This window comes from Ochlerotatus camptorhynchus, unplaced genomic scaffold (genome assembly GCF_037179485.1).
Source record: "Ochlerotatus camptorhynchus isolate MF236.1 unplaced genomic scaffold, CSIRO-AGI_Acam_v1.1 ptg000336l, whole genome shotgun sequence".
Taxonomy (NCBI): Eukaryota; Metazoa; Arthropoda; class Insecta; order Diptera; family Culicidae; genus Ochlerotatus; species Ochlerotatus camptorhynchus.
This window is the reverse complement of record NW_027040824.1, coordinates 993,147-1,013,146: the sequence shown is the minus strand read 5'-3', so window position 1 is coordinate 1,013,146 and position 20,000 is coordinate 993,147. Positions and strand designations below refer to the sequence as shown.

Here is a 20,000-nt window from a genome sequence, read left to right as displayed (position 1 = left end):
TGTGCCAAAAGGGAAGATTAAAATCCCTATCCCAGCACGATTAGATAAAATTTAAGGCAATTTGCATTCTTCTTCTTCTTCCTCGCATTTCAAGCTTATTGCATATCGCATATTAGCTTATTGCGTGCTCTCAACTTAGTGTTCTAGATGCACTTCCACAGTTATTAATTGAGAGCTTTCGATGCCTGTACCATTTTTGCATCAGTATAATTATGTGGCAAGTACAATCATACTCTATGCCCAGAGAAGTCGAGAAATTTTCCAACCCGAAAAATTCCTAGACCGGACCGGGAATCGAACCCAGCCACCTCCAGCATGGTCTTGCTTTGTAGCTTCGCCTTTACCGATTGAGCTAAGGGAGGCCCCAATTTGCATTCTGTTAGCGACAATACAATCATATTTGCCACGTACAGTTATGACAATATCATCTGCGATGCCAATTATATCGAAGCCTTGGGCTATTAAGTTTTTGAGAAGATCATCAACTATTACCCCTTCGACTGTGCCAAAAAAAAACTTGCGTTGTCTGTACCTCGGGGTCAATTTGATCCCAAGATTTATGTTTAACCACTACTCGCTAGACACACATCTCTACTGAATAAACCTCATCGACAGCAATACAGTCTGGAATCCTTATTGCCAGGGTAACAGGGGCGTGAATAAGGATACCCACAGCTTATGGGATTTTCACTAATAGGGGCTGTGGTGAATTATCTCATTTGTTTCAATATATAGAGCTATACTGTCTTGGACAAAGCTGTTGTAGTGGGATAAACCAAAAAGCCTGTGTCATTGGATTCAGGTTTAATTGGGAACCATGCCGTTAGAGGCGCTTCACTTTTATGTTACTTATGACGGGCACTATAATACATGGATCATTGGTCCAACATAGAATATTTCATGTTCCTGGCCATATAGAACGTTGCTGTCTTGAGCAAAGTTGTTCAGGTGACCAAGTCCTTTCGAATGGTGGTCATATTATTTAAGAACTCTCTCACTACGCAGCGCTAGTATGCACATGAACTTCCTTAATATGTTATGGTAGGAAAGCTTGTCCATATAATATGTAGCTGTGCAATGTGAGGACCCGAAACGGAATAGGGATGACGTGTAGAGAGGCTGTAAATCGATTTCGGAGACCATTTTGAAATCCAAGATGATGGTCATCGATTAAAGAAAAACTGTCAAATACCCTACAATATGGTTATTTTCGGAAAGGGAACGACGTATAGAGGCTGGGAATGCTAGCCAATGCCAGACGCCATTTTTAAATCCTGTAAATACGCTACAATACGGGTATTTTCGGAAAGGAGATGACGTGCAGAGGCTGGAAATCGATACCAGATGCCATTTTGGAATCCAAGATGGCGGCCATAGGTTCAGGAATAATTGCCAAATACTCTAAATAAGGGGATATCCGGAAAGGTCGTTGGTAAAAAAATATATTGAAAGTGTTCAGTATTGCCTTAGCCGAGTTTTCAACTGTGATTAAACTAAACTGTTTTAGAAAAAAAAAAACGCTTCAAAGATCTTATGTCTCAGAGCACCTTAAAACAATGCCGGGAAAGGGAACAAACAAGGGTTCTCAATCATATTTTTCTCTAATACCCCGTTCACATTACAGCGTTTATCACGTGATATACGCTGTTTTGCAATAAGCACTCATATAGGGGAATTTACGTATTCTCGGCAACCTAAGCAGCGATCTTCTTTCTATAGCCTTTTTCTCTATGGAACGCACACATACGCAGTATTGGTTTGTTTACAATCTTTTGCTGCCAGCTGCTCTAACAATTTCAGTCGAAAGAATTGTCAAAAACTGTTTTGAAACGCTTTTACAAAGCTCCAAACTTCTCTAGTGAGAGCGAGTATTGTCGGCAACCGTTCCATTTGAACTGCATGTAAATCTGCTGTTCTATTATCGGCAGCTCGAAATCAGCTACAATTTGTAGTGCATGTGTTTCATTTCAAGAAAACCCTGCTAGATTGTTTTTTCTCAGTGGTAAAAATATAGTCAAATTGAAGCTGAAAGCATAAAGAATCGTTTGCATGCATTCAGCGAAGTGTTTTCGTAAGAAAATCCAGTGAAAATAGTGTTTCAATTTGGGTTGCCGAAAATAGTCTGTCATGCCGAAGCCGTCATTTCCCCTATCTTGTTTTCACTGGAAATCCTATGAAACTATGTAACTATGTCTTGATAACACTCCGTTGCATCCGCCCACCATAAACAATCCCAACATAATGCTTCTATACAAGGCATCATCAAAAATGTCAAGCTGAAGTATGTCAAGAGAAGCTACAGTTTTATTCTGGAAACAGCTGAGAATGAAGGCCTTTCACAAGGGAATACACGAAAGTAGTTCAGCATCAAGAATTGTTTCGACTGCTTGGATGTGATTCTAAAGAAAAATAAAACAAAGCACGTTGGTAAACTGCTTGAAGAAAATTCTTCCGTCGTATTTCGTGAATTCACAATGCAATGAAGACGCCAACAAAGATTTGCAGATCATGTCCGAAATTCAACAAATTCACGGAAAGTTTGGAGATCATAAGAGATGCACCGGCTACAGCAGATGAAATTATTAGCGAACAGGACCCATCTACAATGAATATGCATTATATGTTCATCCCATCACCACTTCTCCGAGTTCGAAAGCTTCTGCACATTGGACAGTTATGTCGAACAGAGTGCAAAAATCCAAGATTTGCCAAGGGAAGTCGAAACGTTGCCATCTTGCTCAATGATACGTTATACACATTATACCAACTATACGCAACATGCTTGGTAAGCATTATTCAGGAAAATTAATACGAGGCAAGATTTTGAGCTCGAAAGTACCCTTAAACATTACTTACACAAATTTTATCTTCCTAGTGGATTATCGCCGAACCTACTCCGTGCACGGTCCACATTAACTGTGCTGAACTGATACGAGGTTGTCCATAGTCCCTTCGAAAGCCAATTGCCACCATTTTGGATCCCATTTTGAGCCTATACACGTCGTCCCCATTAATAGTTTACGTTTAAGCAAAGGCCGCCATCTTCAATTTCAAAATAGAGTCTGACATCGATATCGTATCTCTACACGTCGTTCCTTATCGAAAATCAATACCCATATTTTGGAATTTGACAGTTTTTATACAGTGATTCCAAAATGGTGACTTGAATCGATATCCAGCCTCTACACGTCATCTCCTATCCGAAAATACCCATTGTGTAGGGTATTTGACAGTTTTTCTTGAACCGATGGTCGCCATCTTGGATTAAAAAATGACGTCTGGCATCGATTCCGGCTTCTACACATCATCCCCTTTCCGGAAACATCCATATCGTAGGGTATTTGACAGTTTTCCTTGAACCGATCGCCGCCGTCCTGGATTCTGAAATGACGTCTGAAGACAGCAACGTTTTATGTGGCCAGGTTCTCGAGATACAGTTTATATAGGAAGTTCACATGCACACTAGCGCTGCGTAGTGAGATAGTTCTGAACTAATATGAACACCATACAAAAGGACATGATCACCTGAACAACTTTGCTGTAACCTTCTATATGGCCAGGATTTTGAGATACAGCTTATATAGCAAGCTCATATGCATACTAGCGCTGCGTAGGGAGATAGTTCTGAACTAATATGGCCACCATCCGAAAAGACTTGGTCACTTGAACAACTTTGTTGAATACAGTAACTTTCTATATGGCAAGGATCACGAAATATTTTACGTTGGACCTATGATCCATATATTATAGTGCCCGTCATAAGTAACATAAAAGTAAAGTGCCTCTAGCGGCGTAGTTCCCGATTAAACCTGAATCCATTGCCACAGACTTGTTGGTATCAACTTTGTCGAAAACAGTATAGCTCTATATATTGAAACAAATTAGATAATCCACCACAGCCCCTATTAGTGAAAATCCTATAAGCTGTGGGATCGTTATTCGCGGATAGTTCGGATAGATAGGATTTCTTACTTTATATTTAGGTGGAGTACCGGTTATGATGACATGATCACGCAGTTTGGCATTGCTCGGGTATTGATGCCTCCAGAGCACGACTGTCGGATACCCTAGTGGCCCGAGGTAGACGTGAAGTAAGAGATCTTTTGGGATCCCGAGATCTTCGCTACATGCAGGCGATCTACGAATCCCTTTGTTTGTCTGATTTTAGAGTTTGATGTGGTCATCCCCTCTTTTCCAAACAATTTCCGCAATTTTGTCCCAGTCTTATTATCCTCCTGTTTCTGTGCTACTTGCCCCTGCCCAGCCAGCATTTGGTCAACCGTCCGAGAATATTATCTCAAGGAGGCTTTTGAAACCAGTTCCCTGCCTAGATCCTTCCAATCGAAATTGTTACCCATTAACCTCGAGCCCGGGTCGAGTAATTGGTATCCACTTCTAACCTAGATTTACTGCTGCTTAAAATTTAAGTTCAAACATCACTGATTTTTGGCTCCGCAAAGTGTTACACATGACTGAGTCTAGTAAATAAACGAACGTTTTGAAAAAAGTGTATTAGTACAATAGATCTCTTGGTGAATTATGCAATGAGACAGGATAATTTCGGCAATTCTTATAATAGTTTTTCCATCCTAATGATTACCACAACGCCAATGTTCACGATCCTTGATGAGGTTCCGTCTGTTGTAAGGCCACTTTATTTTGCAAATGCAAGTCACAGATCCATAATTTGGCCTGAATTGGTGTTTAGCAAACATGACTAAAAAGTGTCTAAACTCTAATTGTTGCCACATTGTGGCCATGTCAAGTTGCAAAATATCTCGATTTCCTTGAACATAGAGTATGATTGAACTTGCTACACAATACATTCAAATGCTGGGAAAGGTGGAAGTGCTAACAGAACCAGCGGGTAAGTCACTCTGAAACACATCAAAAACACTCCTCGACACACTGAAACACCCTTCAACCACTATGAAAACCAACTTTTCAATCTTTTTCTGGCAGCACTGTCTAGAGCCAAAGATGTTTACATTCGTTTGATGCCCTTTTTTGTTCTTGTGGATTTTTTTTCTGAAGAGGACATCTCCCTCTAGCAATCTGTAGGATTCCTCAGAAAACTGATCGGGACATGGAAGTAACACTCACTCCCGCAATTGGGATATTGAAAAAAAAATAGCCAATTATCCGCTAAAAGCTTGAATATATGCAACTGTGCATGAATGAAGAAACGGGTGAATTATTGACTGATGAAGAGAGATATTTCTTTCTAATTTGGTAGTCATTCCATATACACAATACCAAATCAGAGAGATCCATCCTACTAGCTGCGGTGTACAAAAAATTTCGTATTCTTTGCGAAATTTAGATCCAGAGATTGCTTAGAGAGGGCATGCTCGGCTGGTTTATCAGGGCTTGATTGCGACTGGAATTCGTTTGGAATGGAGTCGAGAGGGCTTTACTGGCTTAAGCCAGAATCTCAAGCATGAGAATTTGACTGCTGAGGGAGTACTTTTTGAGATCGGAGTCGGACAAGTACAGCACACTCTTTTAGTTAGGTGATGCGGATGACGATCAGGGATGAGAATTTGAATTCTTGTAAATTGTTTACGTTAACGTGTACTTTTTACTGGTATTCCATGCTTACACTGTGCATTATTAAATTGTTAAATTTTTGGCGAGAGCAAAAAAAAAGAGAATTTTGTTTGTAAACAAATGTGCAGATAATGGTTGCCAGTAATCATTAATTTTCGCTCAACGTTTTGATAGCTAGGTCGACATGCAGAACAGCGTTGGCAGATTGTTTTTAAGCTTAAGGTTATCGGTATTTACTATTTATTTAATTTTATATTTTTGCCGTTTTTGAAAGCGAAAATTTTAACAGTGGTGACGACTGGGATTTGAGGGGAATTGCTTTTTTTTTGACGGCTTTCTCAATCTTTAATTTATTTAATTTAATTTTTAAATTACCGTTGTCCTCAACTGGTGATCAAAATTATGACCAAGTAGTGTTTTTTTTTTTCAATTAAATATCATTAAATAAAACCAAAATATGGAAAATCAGCCGCAACAACGACTAAACTATTGACAATAACGACAAACAATATTTCCCTTGAAAAAATCCACAACCTGTGGCCGAAGTATCGGGTAGATTACATCGTAGTTGTTGCAGTGTTTTAAGACTGAGAAAGCCGTTATCCAAAGCAAAATTTTAGCTTTTGAACTATGATCGGGAAATTCCGGAAGAAAACTCCGGGGAATGTTTGAATTAGCTTCTGAATGGAGCTGAAAAAACATCCAGAGAAAGACGAAAGAAGCTCTCCTGGATGAAGTTTGAGAAAAGCTGGAAAAACCTCCGGGAAACTTCCGAGACACGCATTGAGAAACTTGTGGCGAAAATTTAAATAAACTATCGGAAAAAATCGGATATCACATTCAAATGCAGCCAGAAAAGTTTCGGAAACCAGAAGTAAATTTCCAGAAGCCATTTCCAGGTCTAGCCAGAAGAAGCTCGGAAAAACCTTCCAATATAAGTCGAACAAAAAAAAACCTTTGGCTTATGGTCAAACTGCCAGAAGAAGAAGAAATAAATTTCTGGGAGAATTAATTGAACTTCCTTGAGAAGACGAAATAAACTTTCTGGAGAGGCTGGCAGAAACATCTGAAGAAAGTCGGAGGCCAGAGCGCTTACGGAACAGTCGAAAAAAATAAGGGCATAATTCCAGAAGAAAGAGATTCCTGGAGGATGTTCTAATGATCCAGAAAATTTTCCTGGTATTCAAAAAACATCCCTGAAGACTCTGAAATTTCCCTGAAGTTTTCAGAACATTCCTGAAATGCATTTAGGAATATTCCATAATCCCATAATATTCCTTAAAAGTTCTTGTAATTTTTCTGAAATTAGGGACTGGTTTGGAATTCTCTGGCCATCCTCGAAGCGCTCGGAACTTCCCTGATTATAATAAGACTACCGGAATATCTTTTATCATCCTAGAAGGTCTCTGGACTTTCTTGAAGATTACGAAATCGCTGAAGTGCTCTCACAATTTTCTTGAATTTATTGTAACATCAGCATAACATTAAAGTTCTCTGATCTTCCCGATTTTTTTTTAATTTTTAAAAGTTATCGACACTGCCATTAAAAAGCATATTATTTCCCATAAAATGTTCTCACAATGATCTAATGTTCATGTAACTTCACTTACGTTTCCTAAATTTGCATGGACATTGCTGAAGTTTTCGGAAATTGCCTGAGTTTCTCGGAACTCCTTTATAATTTCAGCAATTTCCCTAAGTAAATTAATTGATCTGTCCTGATGTTCTCTGAGCTTTACTAAAGTTCATGAAAACCATTAAATTTCCCTGAAGTTCTTTGAACTCGTGTAGTTTCCAAATTATTTATGATGTTTCCTTAAGTTTACTGGAATTCGCTGAACTTTTCTGAAATTTCCGGGTTTTCGATTTTTTTTTTTAATGAAACTGTCTTTAATTTATCGAAACTTACACATAAGTCTGGACTTTTCTGAAGTTTCAGAACTTCTTAAATGTGTCTGCAGCTAGTGTGGATCCGCAATAAAAATCAGATTGCATCCTTGAAGCTCCGGGAAAGTTAAAAAAAAACTGGCGGGAGACGATGAAAGAATCATTCGAGCGAAGGCTGAAGAAGCTTCCAATGTTATGTGGAAGAAAATTCCAGGGAAAGTTGGATGAAACTTCAGGAAGTTTAAAAATAAATAAAAACTTCCGGAAGTTGAATAATGTTCAAAATATATTTCTTGATTCCCTAGGAATTACCGGTAAGAGCCATCGACTATTTCTCGATTGATGGGTAGCCAAACAAAGTAAGGAAATACAAACATTAATCGAAAGAGTATCAAGCATAAGGCATCTTTAGAGATGATTGTTTAGAATTTTGAAGGTTCAAACAATATGAGGTATTCAAGAAAATACAAGTCTCTCACAAAAACTTTCTGCAAAATACGAGCGCGAGCATTCAATAATAATTTTGATTATTAAAAAAACGGTATAAATCGGTATAAAATCTTAAAAATCGGTATTCCAAAGAACCTTATCTGTATATCGGTATCTTGTTTGGAAATCTGTATAAATACCGATAAATCGGTATATCTAGCAACGCTGATGCACAAACACTTTCCGACACCCAAAAACACACAAGAAACACAATCAACACATGCATAAGGTGGCAGAGTGACTTACCCCCTGCACAGAACACTATGTTGCGAGCCGGCGTAAAATCCCAGTGGGATTCGCTAAAATATAGCTCTAAAACGTGAAAAGTTATTGAAACTCAAATATAATAATAGGCCCACTATATTTGGCGCAAGGATTGAAAGACTATGCAAGGAACGTAATCTCTACCCGAGCAGGAACGAGTATCTCGATACCTGAAATTGGATGAGCCTGACGTAAGAAGAAAATACGAAAAAGTAGTACCAAATGTAATACCAACACGATACCACACAGATGTTTTTTTTTTTTTTTTTTTTTTCGGTATACGAATATTAAATTTTGTTATTTACAAAGTATTTCACATGCAATTTTTTGGTATTATTCTTCGGTATCTTACCTCTTATGCCATGCTCATTAACTTCAAATTTTGGTAATAGGTTAGAATTAGGTATTCATTAGTTATTTTCTCGGGTGATTAGATTATGGTGTTGCTGAGCCTGACATAGAAGGTAAAATTCCAAAATAATACATAACAAATGTTCTACGAATAACGGTCTTACAAATAATGTAGTTATTATAATAACTGATGGATCCTCAACGCTTTTTTGTATGCTAGAATACCATAATTTGATATTAAAAAGATCTTATAATACCAATCCAATATTTTTTTGAGGTGATATTTTAGAAAATATCTCGATAACTGAATAATACCAAAACAAGGTTTTATAGTACAAGCATACCAAAATAAGGTATCATATCTAACTAAGATATCCATGTGTTATCGATTAGTAATCGGTTCTTGCTCGGAATACCGTTACTTCAACGTTTGTCAAACCCATTAGAAAAATTAAATTTGAGTATAATACATTAATTATTTATAATTCTTTCGCTTAACCAAAGACATGATTAAGTAAGAAAACCAACCGAGTGCAAACTAATTCTGAACTGAAATATGAATGTAGGTGCATAAAGAATTAATCAAATCAATATCGCAGATATGATAAAACAAAATTGTTTCTTTATCATATGTGTCTGCTCATCGACCAATTCGCACCCGTGATAGTTTACCTAAACCCATTGCTCGACATCCACGTAATTTTTAATTAACGAGTAAAGTTTCCTTTGTCTCCACGCTGCATCAATGGACAACTAGCATCGATTCATTCGATAACTTTGTCTTCTAGCTATTGTTACTTCACTAAAACAAGTAGCTTTCTATATCAGTTGAATGCTACCACTACTAGTGAACATACTGTAGAAATCCTTTCAGTAAATGTGAAAAATTGGGGAGTACTTTAAGCTTTGCTATTAAACTAATGCAAATGTGACAACGGTTTAAAATATTGCCGGAAATCATTGATTCATAACGATCCAAATACGCAAACTAATCCCTCGCTCTTAATCATGACTCATGATCTCGTCAAACGACACTCAAATCGTTTGTTCAGTAAATCCCCTTCAATAACGTTTCCATTGGGGACTACCCAGCATTTTTTGCCAACTCCAATTATGAATATTACTTACCGCTGAGTTCTCGTCACAGTTGAGCATCCCGTAGAAATCCTCATCGGGATTGCGCTTGTAGGTGAGAATCTCGTCGACTTTTCCGCTCATCTTGTTGGCTGTTATTTTCTTTTGCTCTTGCTCACTCGTACACACAAAATGCACCGAAAGATCACAAACTCTCACTATTTAGCAGCTGATAAGTGACCGATGGTCGAAAACAACAACTGTTTAGCGCTGGATGCTGCTACCGCCAATAGAATTGAAATTCCTTCTTATCAGGGGATTCCAAAACACTCACAAAATCCACCGTAGAGCAAATAACGTGATGACAAAACTTTGATTTTTGGAGCTTTCTTCAAACAAGCAAGCAAACGAATAGCGACGTAGCTGACAAACAAGCAAAAGCGATTACCACTGTGGGCCCGTTTACTACCCAAAGACCTTGGCCTAAAGTGAAACTATTGGCCAGTAATAGTGGTATTGCGATTTTACCTCAGCTGCTAATGGGCGCACTGTGTTGAACGTAGGAACGCAGGAAACCGAACTGGCTGCAAACGCGACGACGTCCGAAGGTTGACTGAGCACCGTGGTTGAGCTTTCTGGTGTGGTTTGGTATCCACTCCGTGATTCCAAAACCACCGTGAACAAGAGACAGAGCTGGAGTTGGAGCGTTGGAGCCCAACAACTAACAAAACAGACGGTGAAAGGCAACTTTTTGCACTTGCCGCTTGGAGAAGAGGTACTCTGCTCAATGACGGGCTTCTAAGCTGTTGCAAAGAAATACAGAAATCGGTTCTAAATTAGTTTAACTTCACTTCAATGATATTGTTTTTCATTATTATGCTTTATTTAATAATACTTCCACCAATTGTAAAATTCGTCTGAATAGTAAATTGTAAACTAACACGTCCTCTATCGGTAGATACCTTATCATGTGTTCGCCAAACATTGCTACTCTCTGAGAACAAACTGAAAGCTTTGCCAGAGAGACTCATCTAGACACAGCTGGAGAAAAATCTCCCGAGCAGCAGACCTGATCCGAGCATAATGAGAAGTGAAGATGGTTGGGAGGTAAACTAGGCACTGAAAACGAGAGCTGAAAGCTTTCAACCCGTTTGACCTAGCACACTGGATACTGGATGCTGGATGCTGGATGCTGCAAGCCTTCTGGGTGTTTGGCTAAATAAGTACAGCACAGCCAGGTATGGCTTCTAGTGAGAATTTTTGACCTATTTATGAATCCCATCACTGCTATTCAGGGGATTCTGCGCAACAACGCAAGGGGGGAAAATGCATAGTGATACATTTATTGTGTGCAATCGATTATGATATTGGGTAGCACTTTTGCTACCCCTGCTAGTGGTGCAGTCGAAGCATTGAAATTTTGCATAATTCTTAAATTCATTCACTCACTCCGTTGGAGTTAAACAGTATCAAGACACATGAAAGTCTCAAACACTGCTTACCTAGTTCCTTCAGTAGTGAGAACTAAAGAGACCTACAGAAAACCGATCCCAGAGCTACATAAATAAATTTTAATTGGTTGGTGGAATATGGTCCACACAGGATCTTCCGGCATTATTCAACTGAAACGTAATAAAAAAAACCTCAGCTACATATTGTGGTGAAAAACGCGATTTAGAAACGCTCGATTATCAAAGAGGCAATACCTTGCAATTTTTATTATGACGAAGTGAATAGATTGCTATCATTGATGGCTAATCAAATTAAAACGGATGAACGCTTTCATCACAGGTCTCGCTATAAATTATTTGAAATTATTAACCTACATCTATAGCAGGAGCATACAGTTACTGCAATTGAATTCCAAAACGTAGAGTGCAGGAATTAAATTCCACTTGCCCCACCAAAACTACCACCAAGAATTACTAAACCATTGTTACAAAGAAGGAATACTATGCCATACTGGCTACTACCGATTTCTCCGAATAATAACTTCAGTCCTGAATTCCAATATAATAACTATAGCCCCCAATTCAATATAATAAACAAAGACAAGGACAATTTCCACACCAATCCTTCCAACCACCACCTAAAATCCCACAAATAAATGGTTGTAGACCCATCCATCAAAACCAATCAAATCAATTACGGCAATAGACCTCAACACACGTCACCGGTAAACCCACTGAAAAGACTTAGACTTTTCAATAAGGGAACTGGACAGAACGAAGGAATACATATAAGTTATCAGTTATGAACGTTACATGAGGCAAGTTGAAGCCCAGAAACGGGAAATACGTGAAATAGGTGCACTAAATGCCGAACTATTTTTTTTAGAATATAAATCGCTTTACCATATATTTTTTTACTATGGTAATTGGCATTAAGCATTTTGATCGACACGGGTTCGAATAAATATTGTATTCACCCAAAACATGCACAAATTACACACATGTAAACAAACCTGTCCATTAGAGTGTTTCAGCGTTATATGGAAAAAAGTCAAAGTCTGGAATTTCAAACGCTGCCCTCTGGAATGGTAGTTTGAGGGGTCAGAATCACCCTGCCAAAATTTGAAGTCATTTGGTTCACGGGAACCCCTCGCTCAAACGGCTTGAAGTTTGTATAGGGAAAATCGACAAAATGTATGGGGGAGCAAGCCACTTTCACATTCGCGGCTCTAGGTGGCGCTGTAGTGCGTCGATTTTCTACGTGTACAAAATGTAGCGCTTTTGGAGTACTGGGAACATCTTGGCTCAAGACCGGATGTGAATCCGAGTTACCCCCGAAAAGTTATTAGCGTTTCAAAGGAACACCACCTGCTTTACTTCTGGGGAGGGCCTAACGCGCTTGTGCAGTTTTTATTTTTACGAACAGGTATACGAATAGCAATGTTTGCATACGTATAACTTTTTTGTTTAACCATGAAATTGGTTTAAATTTTCACAGTGAGTAGAAAAATGTTCGAAATTATGGTCTACTAAAAATTGGAACAGATTGGCCAAGTGGTTCCGGTTTTATTCCGGGTTTCCGAGAGGCCATCGGGTTGAGAAAAGGTACCAGTCGTCTAGAACAAGGTGGTACTGAAAATCCACAGCAACAGGCATCTATGGGTAGTGCTGATTAATTTTTTAACAAAATCAACCCATAACCTGGTTCTAAATACTGAGCGTCCACCGGAAGGCCTTCCGATGACCCGGATCAACCTTAATCTGGATTATTATGTATTTTTTATCAAAGTAGGCCTTGATTATTCTCTGCAACTATATGAAATGTAGTAAATTAATGATTTTAGATATATAAGCGTTTCAATGGCTCCAAGTGGTCACCAAATGATCCGCCGGAAGATCCGAAACATCCGTAAAAATTAGTGCTACATAAATTCGATCAAAGTAGGCCTTGATTTTGCTCTGCAACAATGAGAAATGTTGTAAAATGCTGATTTTTGATATGTTAGCTGTTCAATGGCTCCGAGTTATCACCAGATGGCAGGGGGGGCGACCCCGGCGTAGTGGTTAACATCCATACCTCTCACGCCAAAGTCACGAGTTCAAATCTCACCCCCGGACAAGTCACGAATGACCCAAGAGTGTTTAAGTGACTATAAAAAAAAAAAAAAAAATCACCAGATACGGAACATCCGTAAAGTTGATTGCTGTGTAAATTTGATCAAAGTAGGCCTTGATTTTCCTCCACAATTATATGGAATACAGTAAAATGGTGATTTCTGATATATTAGCTGGTCATTGGATCCAAATGGTCAACCAGATGACCCACCGAAAGATCTGGAACATCCATAAAATTGGTTGCTAAGTAAATTTCATCAAAGTTTGCCTTGATTTTTCATTGCAACTGTATATAATGTAGTAAAATTATGATTTTTTTTATATATTAGCTGTTCACTGGCTCCAAGTGGTTCGCTGAAAGATCCGGAACATCCGTAAAATGTATTGCTGCGTAAATTTGATTAAAGTAGGCCTTGATTTTGCTCTGCAACTACGTGATATGTAGTAAAATGGTTATTTTTGTTATATTAACTGTTCAATTGTTCCGAGTGATCACGACATAACTCGCTGGAAGATCCGGAAAATCTGATAAATTTATTGCTGTGTAAATTTGATCAAAGTAGGCTTTGATTTTACTCTGCAACTATGTGGAGTGTAGTAAAATGGTGATTTTAGATACATTAGCTGTTCAATGGCTCTGAGTAGTCACCAGATGGTCCGTCATAAGATCTGGAACATTCGTAAAATTGATTTATGTGTAAATTTGAACGAAGTAGGCCTTGCTTGTTCCCTGCAACTAAATGGAATGTGGTAAAATGGTGATTTTTTTTTTATATATTCGCTGGTCATTGGCTTCGAGTTATCACCAGGTGGTCCAGAAAATACGGAACATCCGTAAAATTTATTGCTGCGTAAATTTGATCAAAGTAGGCCTTTTAAAATGTAGTAAAACGATGCTATTGATGTTGCTTCTTACAGTCGTTAGTTAACTGCCTCCTGTCAAAGTTCATTCATGACTAAATATTCATCTTAGCTTTCTTCAAATTGAATTCAACATTTCAAAACAGCGAAAAAAAATGTGGTAAGTATAGGGTTTAACATATCATCATACACCAATCGATCTCTTTGTCTCGTATCAACTAAAAATACACAGCTACCACATTGCTTTACGCTGGAATGCATGCAATGCGATTGTATCTTCAAATATTATTATTGCCGCACGGCTGTAGAATTCAAATCAAATTTGCATTCCGTTAACTCAAATTCGCTAAAACCCAGGATATTCATAGACTGAGTAAAATTTTTCTCGGTTTGCCTCAAATGAAGATTTTTCACGATTTTGAGGAAAATCGAGGGAACTTTTGCTCAATCTAGGAGTATACCTGAAGACTGTTTTCATTATTATTATAATTATTACTCAGTCTATAAGTAACCTGCTTTCTAGAGAATATGAGTAAATGGAACTCAAATTTGAGTTGAATTCTATAGCCGTGTGTATCTCACTTGTGAGTATATCAATAAAGCAGTACACCATAGTTTTACAAGCACCTATTTGAAATATCCTTCTGATACGGATATGAACTTAGTTTAACAGAATAATTAGTATTCCTTAAGTATAATCGCTTATTGCTTTACAATGCATATTATATGGGAGTATTCGCCATTAAGCAGTGGTAGTGGTTAAGTAGCATTGTCATCACGGGCAGCATCCTTCCCGCAGCCAGAGTAATAATCCGCAGCAGTAGCGTCGAAATACACTGCTCGGGCAGAATCACCATGAAGCTCAAGTAGTGGTAAAGAAACGGTGGACGGAAAACGGCGAAAGTAAACAGTAAGTTCACTATGCTTTCAAGTACTGTGGTCATAAGAACACGAAGGTTCGAAGCAGCAGCATCAACACAATGCGAGGTACCTGCTAAACTGGTGTAGTGTGTAACCAGTATCCTGATTGACTGGTTCAGAAGTTATTAGTTAGTAAGTTTTTGAGGTTAAGGCCCAGTTAGGTCCAGGGAGATTGCCACCTTTTATTGTAACCAGGACTGGCAAATGTCATTTTCAATGAAAGATCTCACGCGATATTTACAGAGATACTTCTGTCACTATCATTGGATGAGAAAACGATGATAGAGATTTTCTTCAAAATCTCATCGAATTTTTCGTCATGACAGAACGTGACAGTGTTGTGATCATCGTTATTACTAGTTCATCTTATACTTTTAAAGTTTCTAGTACCGAGGAAATCTTAATAATATATCCACTAGGGTGCTTCATTCTGAAAAAAGTGATGAATTTCTGATGGGCCACCCTCCAGTTCGATTCATAGCCCCAAAATATGAACCTGTGCAAAAATTGGTAAAGATTGATGAAGGTTTAGAGGTCGCGCCAATGATTTGAAATTTGTATGGGAATTACTATGGAAGAATTTAAAAAATCGCTTATATCGCTATAACTTTGCTTCTACTTGTCCAAATGTCGAAAAAATTTAGTATGTTATTGCTATGGCAATAAACAAAAAGCCTACAGTTGCTACGCTCAGTTTTGCAGCGTATCAAGAATTATAAAAATGTGAAAAAATGGCAAAATAGGGTAAATTGACAGATGAATATGTACAAGGCAACAACGCCAATTTCATCGCAACAACAACAGGCTTGTTGATCATTGTCATGACAACCACATATTTTTTTTTTTTCAACGTTTGGACAACTACAACCAAAGTTAGAGCAATGTAAACGAAAATCAATAATTTCCCATACTAATTCACCAAAATCTCCATACAAAATCCAAATCATTGGCGCGACCTCTAAACCTTCATCAATCTTTACCATTTTTTGCACAGGTTCATATTTTGGGGCTATGAATCGAACTGGAGGGTGGCCTATCAAAAATTCATCACTTTTTTCAAAATGAAACACCCTAATATCCACTCTACCGATTACATACGGTAGTTTGCTTAAATACATCTAAATCAGTTAGAAATGTAGATGTCAAAACCGCATAAGAATTATTCTCATGAGTGCTTGATCATTGAAAAATGACAAGAAAGCTAATGATAGGTAGTGTCGTCTCGTGATAGTGAGAGGACCTGTTTTCTCATCGTCAAATGATGGCCGTGATATTTACCAGCTCTGATTGGAACCCTAACCGATGAGTTTAGTTTCCGTCGGCGGGCACTCTCTAAAACTCATCGAGCCGGTACCTCATACACGGAACCCTTGGAGTCTTCATTCCTTGAAGGACGACACCCAACAAACCATCCGCGACCCTATGTAGGATGAGCCAAAGAAGCTAAGTCACACACAATAACCGTGAGCCTAGTACCCACGATTCAGACTACGAAATATCCATCATCTTAGGTATAAGTTTGATCATTTATTCCCTCCTCCTCGTATGTACTAGCGAAGCTCTTACCCTCATTTATGTATTTACCTGAATAAACGTAACCCTAGCAGCACACTTGTCGCAAACGGCAACTCCTATGTGATTTATTCCGGTTACAATCAAGTTGCCTCAACCTTTAGAGATGGAAGTGTATTGCTTGGGAAATTATGCTTAGTGGGACTAATACACATTACAACCTGATTGTAAAACTCAATTTTGTGACTGGTTTTGGACACGGTATCTCTGTTCGAAACATAATTAACAGTCAGAGTACTAAGGATGCAAAGCGCGTGACGATGCTGTGAACAAGCATGGTTCTCAATAACGGGACAGTCATGCAGTGTTGCAGCATCGTCATGCATTTTGCTCCCTTGGTCTTCTGACTGATTAAATAAATAGTAACGTAAGACGGGGTGACATTGAAACTAGGAAGTCACAGTGAGCCAAAATTGAAAAATGTTTATTGATGCAAATATCTTGAATATACAGAAAATGATGTCTAGTATATGTTTCTTGAGCTTCTGGAGTGAAGTGTAGATAACATTAACTAGTTGTTTTATTTAATTTGTGCTGTAAAGTAAAGTGTCATAAATAGTAGTAGATTTTTTTAAATGTCCACAGGCAAACAAATGTTTGAATACACTTTTATAAAAATAGACAAAGGCTACAAGCGATCTTTAACCATACATACGAAGTACACTGTGATCATAACCAAGTGTTCTCCTAATTGCTACGATAAATTTACATATTTTAAGATATTTTAAGATATTTTAATTAAATTTATGTGTTGGCCCAATGTCGCCATAAGGTTTTATATTGGTCTATTTTTTAATTAATTTTAGTAAAATGAGCTTTCAATTTCAATCAACCATTTCCATGACAGTCGTAAATGTATCATTGATGAATATATTCACATGCTTAACATTATTTTCCTTGCTAAAATGTGAACGTTGTTAGGTACGGAACGATTTTTTTTTTGATTTTTGGCCCAATGTCATCTCCACTTACGGTATCACTGAAACACTTACCAAACAAAATCTTAGACTATCCCATTTAGTTTAAGGGTAGTGTCAAAATGTTCCCCCGAAATTACATTTGAACACTACCCTGAAATGAAAGGGGATAACTTAAGGCTTCGTTGGATGTGTGGCTCAGAGAACTGATTTTTTTTATTATCCTGAAATATTTTATTTGATGATGAAAATGTGTGTCAAATTGTTTGCCAATCGATTTAAATACATGCGATGTTTGTGTGACTTACACACCTACACACTTGCTAACGACTACGCCAGACCTGTCCTCATATCAAGCAATTAATTTTACTGATGTTACAATGAACAGCTAATATATAAAAAAAATCACCATTTTACCACATTCCATATAGTTGCAGGGAACAAGCAAGGCCTACTTCGTTCAAATTTACACAGAAATCAATTTTACGAATGTTCCAGATCTTATGACGGACCATCTGGTAACTACTCAGAGCCATTGAACAGCTAATGTATCTAAAATCACCATTTTACTACACTCCACATAGTTGCAGAGTAAAATCAAAGCCTACTTTGATCAAATTTACACAGCAATAAATTTATCAGATTTTCCGGATCTTCCAGCGAGTTATGTCGTGATCACTCGGAACAATTGAACAGTTAATATAACAAAAATAACCATTTTACTACATATCACGTAGTTGCAGAGCAAAATCAAGGCCTACTTTAATCAAATTTACGCAGCAATACATTTTACGGATGTTCCGGATCTTTCGGCGAACCACTTGGAGCCAGTGAACAGCTAATATATAAAAAAAAAATCATAATTTTACTACATTATATACAGTTGCAATGAAAAATCAAGGCAAACTTTGATGAAATTTACTTAGCAACCAATTTTACGGATGTTCCAGATCTTTCGGTGGGTCATCTGGTTGACCATTTGGATCCAATGACCAGCTAATATATCAGAAATCACCATTTTACTGTATTCCATATAATTGTGGAGGAAAATCAAGGCCTACTTTGATCAAATTTACACAGCAATCAACTTTACGGATGTTCCGTATCTGGTGATTTTTTTTTTTTTTTTTTATAGTCACTTAAACACTCTTGGGTCATTCGTGACTTGTCCGGGGGTGAGATTTGAACTCGTGACTTTGGCGTGAGAGGTATGGATGTTAACCACTACGCCGGGGTCGCCCCCCCTGCCATCTGGTGATAACTCGGAGCCATTGAACAGCTAACATATCAAAAATCAGCATTTTACAACATTTCTCATTGTTGCAGAGCAAAATCAAGGCCTACTTTGATCGAATTTATGTAGCACTAATTTTTACGGATGTTTCGGATCTTCCGGCGGATCATTTGGTGACCACTTGGAGCCATTGAAACGCTTATATATCTAAAATCATTAATTTACTACATTTCATATAGTTGCAGAGAATAATCAAGGCCTACTTTGATAAAAAATACATAATAATCCAGATTAAGGTTGATCCGGGTCATCGGAAGGCCTTCCGGTGGACGCTCAGTATTTAGAACCAGGTTATGGGTTGATTTTGTTAAAAAATTAATCAGCACTACCCATAGATGCCTGTTGCTGTGGATTTTCAGTACCACCTTGTTCTAGACGACTGGTACCTTTTCTCAACCCGATGGCCTCTCGGAAACCCGGAATAAAACCGGAACCACTTGGCCAATCTGTTCCAATTTTTAGTAGACCATAATTTCGAACATTTTTCTACTCACTGTGAAAATTTAAACCAATTTCATGGTTAAACAAAAAAGTTATACGTATGCAAACATTGCTATTCGTATACCTGTTCGTAAAAATAAAAACTGCACAAGCGCGTTAGGCCCTCCCCAGAAGTAAAGCAGGTGGTGTTCCTTTGAAACGCTAATAACTTTTCGGGGGTAACTCGGATTCACATCCGGTCTTGAGCCAAGATGTTCCCAGTACTCCAAAGGTGCTACATTTTGTACACGAAGAAAATCGACGCACTACAGCGCCACCTAGAGCCGCGAATGTGAAAGTGGCTCGCTCCCCCATACATTTTGTCGATTTTCCCCATACAAACTTCAAGCCGTTTGAGCGAGGGGTTCCCGTGAACCAAATGACTTCAAATTTTGGCAGGGTGATTCTGACCCCCAAAACTATCATTCCAGAGGGTAGCGTTTGAAATCCCACTCTACTGTCCATGCATCTTCAGTGGGTGAAGACATTAAGGTTGAAAAATACTCAAGAGGAAAATTATTTTCACCATATTCACCATAATTAGATAGGGGAAAAGGCTCTAATGTTGGCCTATGGATCTAAGATTGGGCCCATCGCTAAAAATCTGCTATCTATCAATTTTATCTAATTACGCGTTTAAATTGGGACGGTACTTATGGATATTTTTGGCAGCTATTGAAAATGTATTCGATTGTATGGCGTCAATCCTCAACTCTCTCATCAGTACATCGGAAAACAACTCGAAATCGTGCAGTCAACGGTGAGTCGTGTGAT

The 20,000-nt window shown here is 38.1% G+C and overlaps 1 protein-coding gene across 1 annotated transcript in view; it reads right to left on the bottom strand.

The window, feature by feature from the left end:
• The window catches only part of jdp (DnaJ domain-containing protein), a 163,059-nt gene extending 152,767 nt beyond the window's left edge, over positions 1 to 10,292 (bottom strand). The window contains exon 1 of the mRNA XM_065231027.1: positions 9,670 to 10,292. Coding sequence (XP_065087099.1) covers positions 9,670 to 9,759 — 90 coding nt within the window. The 5' untranslated portion in view covers positions 9,760 to 10,292. The remainder of the gene's footprint in view (positions 1 to 9,669) is intronic.
• Between the last annotated feature and the right edge of the window lie 9,708 nt (positions 10,293 to 20,000).